We start from the raw sequence: 8,955 nt of genomic DNA on the forward strand, positions 1-8,955 counted from the left end.
TTTGTCATCTCTGCAAAGGTCCACAGCACACAGCAGGCACTCAGAGGATACCCAAGGATACCCATGGCACCTGCCAGAGAGGCACTTGATCTGTTTGTGTGTGTTGTGGGGGGGGGGTTTCCACACTAACTGTGCTTCTCCTCTTCATATGCCAGTTTAAACCAGCCTCAAAGTTGCAGCACAGAGTTCTATTAAAAGATGACAACCTGGAAGATCCAGGATGGAGTTTTATATCTTTTTCACAAGTCAGCACACTGGAGCTGCAGGCGTAGCTCAGTGACAGAGCTCATTCATAAGGCCCTGGGTTCAATCTACTGGAGGAGGGAGGGAGGGGGGGAGGGAGGGAAGGAAGGAGGGGGGAGGGATGAAAAAGCACACAGAAAACAGAAAGAGCATAACTTTGAGATCATATCCGTGGACTTATGTCTTCCCGACACCCCACTTTGAACTCTGAGAATGGTCCGTTCCTAGAACGGTGGCCTGGTAAGTCCTGCACAGATAAAAACACACCTTCCTGCTGTGACCACAGAGAGCTTTGTCCTGTTGGTGCCAAACCAGCCACTTCACACTACACAAAGGCAGAAACCCACATTCCAAGGCCCTCTGACCCAAGCTCACCTCTTAGTGTTCCCACTTTACCTGTCATCTCCACTCAACCCCACAATTGCTACATGTCACCCATGTCCTCGGCAGCAGGTCTTTGGAGGCCCCATTTTGTCCCATACCTCCCTCTGTCTGTCTGTCTGTCTGTCTGTCTGTCTGTCTCTGCTTCATAGCCACACTGAGGTGAACAGCTTGGTTCCCTTATGCCCTTTCGGCCATGACGTTTGCCTCACTGCAGACTTGGAAGCAGTGTGCCAAGACCAATGCTGCCTCCCAAAGTTATTTCTCTCAAGTATTTTATTTATTTATTTATTTATTTATTTATTTATTTATTTTTGGTTTTTCGAGACAGGGCTTCTCTGTGTAGCTTTGGAACCTATCCTATCCTGGCACTCACTCTGGAGACCAGGCTGGCCTCGAACTCACAGAGATCCGCCTGCCTCTGCCTCCCGAAAGCTGGGATTAAAGGCATGTGCCACCAACGCCCGGCTTCTCTCAAGTATTTTTTCACCACAATGAAAGTCAAAGTGATGCACCATGTCTTCATCCACCCTCCTGCCTGCCCTCAATTTTCTGATAACCCAAGTCTCCCACCCACCGTCAAGGAAACTGGAAGGAGAGGGTGCTATAGCCCGTGTTAAATATGACTGTGCCATGATTCATCCCTCTTGGAGACTGTACGAAGTTTGTGACTTATTTTTTATTTTATAGGAGCTCACAGTTAAAGGAACTTTTTAAAGCCAGGTGGTAGTGAAGCACACCTTTGATCCTAGCACTCGGGAGGCAGAGGCAGGTGGATCTTTGTGAGTTCGAGGCCAGCCTGGTCTACAGAGTGAGTTCCAGGTCATCCAAAAGCTTCACAGAGAAACCCTGTCTTGAAAAACAAACAAGACTAAGAGACTTTTAAAAGTTTCAGTGTTTTATATTGTTTTTTTGTTTTTTTTCAATGTTTTATATTGTAACATTAATATTAGCATGCCATCCTGCGAACACATAAGAAAGAAAGGGCTCTCTAGATGCTTTTGTGTCAAGCTGGCAAAGGGTCAATTATGCTGGCTAGTTTTCTGTAAACTTGACACAAGCTAGACTGGCCTGTAGGCCAGTTTGTGGGGAATTGCCTTAATTGGTGAGTGATGTGAGAGGGCCTAGCTCACCCTAGGCACCTCTGGGCCGGTGGTCCTGGGTACTATAAGCAAGCAGGCTGAGCAAGGTATGACAGGCAAGCCAGTAAACAGCACCCTCCAGGGCCTCAGCTTCAATTCCTGCCCTGACTTCCCTGTGATAAGGAAGTGTAAGATGAAATAAACCCTTTCCTCCCCAAGTCCCTTTAGGTTGCTGTGTTTTAACACGGCAAGAAACCCGAAGTAAAGCACAACTTCACTGCCAGTGCTGTGGGCGCTGCCGTGGCCACAGAAAGACTCCCAAGGACAACAGCCAGTTTTGTCAAGTGGAGCCAACCTAAGGCTATGAAACAAACTTTTGTTTTGTTTGTTTGTTTTTTGGTTTTTCAAGACAGGGTTTCTCTTATGGCTTTAGAGGCTGTCTTGGAACTAGCTCTTGTAGACCAGGCTGGTCTCGAACTCACAGAGATCTGCCTGCCTCTGCCTCCCAAGTGCTGGGACTAAAGGCGTGCCACCTACACCCGTCGAAACAAACTATTTATTATGCAGATGGTAGAGCTGGAGAAGCAGAACTCAGAGCTTTTTGGAACCTGGAAGATAAGTGAGTTCCAGATGCCAGACACTGAACTACAGAACGTGGATTTGGGTATGGCTTTCTTTTTGTTTGTTTTGTTTTGTTTTTGGAGACAGGGTCTCTCTACATAGCCCTGGCTGTCCTGGAACTCACTATACAGACCAGGCTGGCCTCGAACTTACAGAGACTCACCAGATCCGCCTGCCTCCCGAGTGCTGGGGTTAAAAGTCTGTGCCACCACACCTGGCTTTACTTCAATATGATTATTCTTAGTTGGTTCTTACATTTTGGGATCAGGAGTATTTACTTTTTATGTTTACTTGTTTCTTTACTTTTATTTTATTTTATTTTTCATTTTTACAGGAGCACACAGATTAGAGATTTGGGGCTTTTTAAAGAGACAATAATGGATTGACCTAGAAGTGTAAACTAAAAAAAAAAAATACCTTTCTGCCCCAAATTGCCTTTGGTCAGAATACTGTTTATCACAGCAACAGAATGGAACCAGAACAGGGAGATAAGGAAGGCCCTGTGAGACAATGGGTCCTGAGGCTGGAGGAACAGGCTGCTTGCTGAGGTCTCCTTTGAGCACCTGCCCAGGCAGAATGCTGCACTAGCTCTACTTGAAGAAGTGGGCAAGGTAAATTGGGTCCCTATCCAAGGCAGAGGTCACTCATTAGATGGCAAGAACAGCTGTGTGCACAGAAACTGGCATCCATAGTCGGTACTGATGGCGTGATGCTAGAATTGTCCCTTGATGTACGGAGCGATAGTGCAAGTCAGCAAGTCAAGCTGGAGAAGGGGAGAAAGGGAAGAAGCTGGAGAAAGGGAACCCAGACACTCTGACTGGAAAGGGTTTGAGCATTCCCTTAGTGTAAGGCTTTGAGGGAGGAAAATGGGGACCCCACCCCCAACACAACCTCTCTTCCACTGACCACACCGAGTCTCTACCATTTTTAATTTCTCTTCCCCACACATTTGATACAAACAGAGGGCCAGGGCCATAGTTTTGGGACTCTACAGTTACCACAGTAATGGTTTCCCAAAGTGTCCAGCCTGGAGTATTTTGATACATAGAAACAAAAAGCAGACTAAGATTGTAACTACCTAGTGCAACCCACAGTTCTATGCATGGATTCCCAGTAATTTCCAGCACATTCATTTAACACTGTCAGATGCTGGCAATAGCCAGGGCTCACCACTGCACCAGAGCAATCCCTTTGACGTCACACAGCTCCTCCCATCACCGAGCTTTGCGGTGACAGAAGGCTGCCTACTCTGGGTCCTAAGTGCCCTTGGATTCACAGAGCCCTACCCTGGACGAGCCCTACACAAATCTTCATTCCCAGCACCCGGATGTCTCAGGAAATCCTGAGTGTGTGCATGCCTTTGGTGACACACCATATAGACACTAAGAAAAGCCACGGACAGAGGTTTCCACCACTCCTCACCAGAAGCCGGGAAGCCCTCCGTTGTGTTTTAACTTCTCACTCAGCTGCTAAGGAAGTAGCAGAGATCTCTAAATTGTTGTCAAGACAACCAAAGCACAAATACAAACCTCTTCGAGATCCCATCCGGAAGCAGGTTTTTAAGCACAAGCACACATGCCAAAAGAAATAGGCTACCCCTCCCCCTCCTGGTCTCCTCTCTGTCTCCATCTCCTGCCCTTGCCACACGGCTATGCCTGTGAACAATCTGCTGGGAAGCTCTCCACCTTTGAGGGTCAGACAGCTACTGCAATACTGTTTTGTTCATGTTTGAAATGTACGTTGGGAGGGGTTGTTTTTAAGCATCCTATATCATAATACTAGTACAGATGCCATGATGTGACAGCCCGCCTGGCACATTATTGGCAAAACTGTGACTTATTGCATCCTGAGTGTTCACTGGCCCCTGGCCACATTCCCCTAACCCCTAACCATGGCTAGCTTCCACAGTGTGCCCACTGACCCCAGGGAAGGGCTGGCTGCACTGACGCATGTGGCATCAACATGAGAAAGCCCAAAGATGTATAACAGGGATCAGAAATAAACCATGTTCCTGAGCCCTCGACTTTCTAGACCACTAAGTGTCTTAGTTAGGGTTTCTATTGTTACAAGAAACATCAAAATGCGAGCTGGGCATTGGTGGTGCACACCTTTAATCCCAGCACTCGGGAGGCAGACGCAGGCGGATCTCTGTGAGTTCGAGGCCAGCCTGGACTCCAGAGCGAGTGCCAGGATAGGCTCCAAAGCTACACAGAGAAACCGTGTCTTGAAAAAACAAAAACAAAACAAAACAAAACAAAAAGTAACACCAAAAAGCAAGTTGGGGAGGAAAGGGTTTATACGGCTTCCACACCATTGTTCCTTACAAAAGGAAGTCAGGACAGGGTCGGAATCTAGAGGCAGGAGCTGACGCAGAGGCCATGGAGAAGAGCTGCTAACTGGCTTGCTCTCCATGGCTTGCTCAGCCTGTTTTTTTACAGAACCCAGGACCACCAACCCAGGGATGGCTCCACCCACATCGGGCCCTGCCCTACCCCGTCAACCACTAAGAAAATGCCCTACAGCTGTATTTGATGGATTTGATGGAGGTATTTTCTCAATAGAGGGTCCTTCCTCTCTGATGACTCTAGCTTGTATCAAGGTGATATAAAACCAGCCAATACAGTGCTGGGAAGTTGTGGCACACATTTAATCCCAGCATTCACACTCAGGAAGCAGAGGCATTCGGGTCTCTCTGAGTTAGAGACCAACCTTGTCTACATACAGAGTTCCAGGATATCCAGAACTATTTCACACAGAAAACCTATCTTAAATGCTACCCCCCCCAAACCAAACAAACAAACAGACAATACACTAAGCTATTAGAGAAAGTCCAGCAGGCTGATGCCAATCCAACTTGGAGCACTCATCAAAAGGAACAAAGTCAGACACACCAAGTAAACAGTAGGAGCATATAGGTCCTAGAAAGCACAGGGACAGATAGAGACCGTGCCACCTGGCCCACTCACACTTGTACTTTTTACAATAAATCCTCCAACCCAAGGGCAGGAGCCTGAGACCATAGCAAAGAGCGACCAGCAAGGACCCATCCTAAAAACAGCCTGTGCCTTGAGCAGAGAGCATGTTTTCCAACAAATGACCAAGCACAGACTAGCCACCAAGCCTCTGCAGCAAGGGCAAGGCTTTGCTAGGTGCTAAATACACTTTGTCACCTTCTCTGTTACTGAGGGTAAAGCTGGCAGGGTCTTGATCACACTAAGATTTCAGGAAGGTGTGACATAGCTGAGTGCCACCTACAGGCACTAGTCACCATCACCATGACAACAGAGGGGCCCTAGGATTCCTGCTAAAATCCTCAAAGGACCATAGGGCTCACTCCCTCACCCATCTTCAGGCCCAGAGGATCTCTCAAATCCAGACAGTACACCAGGGCTATAGCCCTCCTTCAGGCGCCATCTCATAGAGAGAACCAGCCTATTTTAGATAAGCCGCTAGAGATGCAGGCTGGCCCAGAAAAGGACCCGCCAAGCCAGGGAGCCTGAAGACTAGTACTCAATGTGGACGCGCTCTTCTGCTCTTTGCAATAAAATATCTTCTCAATAAGACTAAAACCAGGATGATACCGATGGGGAGTGAAATGACTGAAGTTTCAAAACTTCCAGAAATTACTTCTTTCCCTGTTACAGAATCCTCCACCCCCAGTAATTCCTGCCTGTAGGCCTATCACAAAGAGACAGCGATCCAAATAAGGCACCACCTCCAAGAAGCTGGTGTAGATGGCATGTTTATGGAGAGGAGAGAGAGAGAGAGAGAGAGAGAGAGAGAGAGAGAGAGAGGGTGGAAGGGGGAGATTCTTCAGTTGGCCCCGGCTCAACCCCGCTTGCTATAATCTGCTCCTGCATCACAGACCATTGGGAAGCAGCAGTGTCACACATATATCTTAAAGAGATCATCCAGGATAGTTCTCTGCCTTCAAAGAGAAAGGGATGCGGTGTCCATTCTACAATTCAGCCACTCATTCATCTCTTCCAGACCCTGGCACAGAAGACAGACCAGGCCCCCTGGCTTCTGGTCCTGAGCCCTTGCCACCTGGTCACTGTCCACTAGGACACACAAACAATGAAACTGAAAACTAAGGGTGATGTCTTGGGACCATGAGTGTGCCCCTAGGTAGGTTGCAAAGGAGAAGGTGTCACCCACCCCCAAGAGCCAAAAATGTTTCCCTTTTCATCTTTTCCCAAGGTTAGTCGTGACATGCCCCACGCACCCAAGCTTCCTCTTCCTTCTTTGGGGCACGGCATTCCTTTTAAATCTTCAAAGGCCCTTCTCCCATGGATTCTTGGGATTTAGGTCTAGACTATATGGGACAGCCCGGAAGACATGAAGCTTACTGCTTTAACACCAGAAGTTCAAGAGAGAAAGGCAAGAACAGCACAGCCTCCTTCGGTGAGGAGCCCTGGGGAAGCCTCCCTGGACACTAAAGAGGAAGAAAGGGCCTTTGTCCGACCCCCTGGGATTCCCCACAAGTCACAGCAACCGGTGGTACACAGTAAGGACAGTGTGGGGGTCAGTTCCTAAGACTCTTCCACCAAAGGGTCCATCGAAGCCCAGATGAGGCCACAGGCCCTCGGTATGTTCGAACCTAATCTACAGTCATGGCCTGTATACACTCACACATCCATCTTAACAGGCCCCTTGGCATTTCTTTGAGAAGAACCAATGTGGACCTACCCTACCCTGCTCTTTTATTTGTTAAATACTTTCCTTGCAGGGCCAGAATTGCCAACGTCAAGGGCCGTACACCCCGTGTGGATGCCAAAGGCTACAGAAAACATGGCTTAACACCAGCTCTAATTTTGGAAGATTTCCGGAATTTGCTGTGGGTAGCCCCAAGGAAGTGACCCCCCTAAACACTGAATCCCCTGGGCGGTTTTCAAGGCACAGCCTGGTGTGGTGAGCAGTCTGGTCTGGCCCGCGGTCGCACGGGTCGGGTCGGATGCTGTTTCTTTCTTTGTTTCTGACTGCTTCTGTTTCTTGGGACTAAGAAAGACTCATTTTGGAAGGGGAAGAGTGATGAGAAGGGGGAGGAGGTCGTTCTGCTTCTTTTCATCCACTGCACAAAAAGTGTGCTGGACACACAGTTCACACATAGTTCGTTCTTTCCTCTCTGCAGTCAGACCAAGCCCACCCTCGTTAGGAAGGATTGATTTGTTGGTTTGTTTTCTGAGTGAATAAAGCAATTGCCACCAGCCACCCACCCACCGCCGAGGGACGCAGAGTTAAACCAGTGCCTCCGGGGAGTAACGTAAACATTCCTCAGGGAGGGAACCTTCGTGGTGGAAGCGAGAGCCTTAGGGGCCCCGGGGGGCGGCAGTCTGGTCCTCGACAGCCCCCCCAACTTGGCGAGGCCCAAGGTTCCCAGACGCGCGACCGCCGACGGCGCGATCGGAGACCGCCCGGGAGCAGCTGGGACCCGCGGGCGGCCAGTGCGGGGCGCGGGCAGGAGCGCGCCGGGGGCCGGGCAGCGCGCGCGGGGACAAAGGCGCGCGGGAGCCGGGGTCCCCGCAGGACGGAGCCAAGACTCACCCCGAGAAGACACACTTTGAGCTCCCGTATCGCCATCATGTGCTCTGGGCCGGGCCCGGCCGGGGCTCAGCAGCATCGTCCGGGCCGCACCGCGCCCAGCCTGCTTCCAGCCTTCTCCCAGCGCTCTGGCTCGCCCGCCGCGGGGCGGAACTGTCGCCGCGGCTATTTCTGGGCCGCGGCCTCCGCGGTCGGTCACGTGCCGCCGGCCGGCTCCTCCCGGCGGCGCGTCGAGTCCAGCCTAGCCGCCGGGCTTCGGCTCCGCCCGGGTCCGGTCGGCGTCCGCCTCCGGTGGCCACCCAACCCCGGACTTGCGGGCGGACCGTCCCCTCCCGCAATCAGATCTGAGCCCGCTCGGACACCACCAGCCCTGGGAGACCTGAACCCGCGGCCGGTCGCGTCATAAAGAGCCATTCGCACGGTTGATGCTGTTGGCTGTGGTCCTAAGAAGGCGCTTCCAAGTCGCTGGGTAGTCCCACCGCCAAGTGACACCCTGCCATCGAGATTCAAGGAGGCGGCGAGGACCGGGATGAGTGGAGGAAAGGGTTAACTTGCCTCATCCACTCCCCGGGCTTCAGATCGCCCCCTTCCAACACTTCACTTAGCCCCGCAGTGCCTTTCTCTGTGTGTAGCGAAAGCTGATCCGGGAAGCAGTCGTTGGTTCTTGCTCCCCAAACCGGCGTGCCAGAGCCTGGGAAAGGAAGGGCGGGCGCATCCTGCAGAAGAAGCCCCCTTTCTCCACGTAGAAAACACTACAGCTGTGTGCGCAGGAGCTCAGCCAGAGGCAGAGCCACAATCGGGGCTGACAACCCTTCTCCAGACTCCTCTACCAGGAAACTGAGGCGGCAGCTTCTTGTGAGACTTTGTGGACCTCAAGCCTCTGGGATGGCTTCTTTTGCTGAGGCATAGATATGTCAGCTTGGAGGAGTAATCTAAATTTACTGGTACTTCTAATTGTAACGTTTATTTTTAAACAGCGACAGCCCGGTTTGGACTGAGATGCGGCTCTGTTGGTAGAGGGCACACCTGAAGTTGGGTATCTCCCCAGCCCGCTCCCGTATAAACCCCCGGTATGGTGGGTGTTAGG

The 8,955-nt window shown here is 50.8% G+C and overlaps 1 protein-coding gene across 4 annotated transcripts in view; it reads right to left on the bottom strand.

Moving 5' to 3' along the window:
• Rab31 (RAB31, member RAS oncogene family) overlaps positions 1-8,112 on the bottom strand; it is a 117,855-nt gene extending 109,743 nt beyond the window's left edge. Inside the window, exon 1 of one of the 4 annotated variants that reach the window (XM_027397761.2) lies at positions 7,872-8,058. In XM_027397761.2, coding sequence (XP_027253562.1) covers positions 7,872-7,910 — 39 coding nt within the window. In that variant the 5' untranslated portion in view covers positions 7,911-8,058. Of the gene's footprint in view, positions 1-7,871 lie in introns of all 4 variants that reach the window. The other 3 variants (XM_027397763.2, XM_027397765.2, XM_027397764.2) reach the window with 3 other exon arrangements.
• Positions 8,113-8,955: the final 843 nt, after the last annotated feature.

The sequence above is a fragment of the Cricetulus griseus genome, chromosome 2 (genome assembly GCF_003668045.3).
Source record: "Cricetulus griseus strain 17A/GY chromosome 2, alternate assembly CriGri-PICRH-1.0, whole genome shotgun sequence".
NCBI lineage: Eukaryota > Metazoa > Chordata > Mammalia > Rodentia > Cricetidae > Cricetulus > Cricetulus griseus.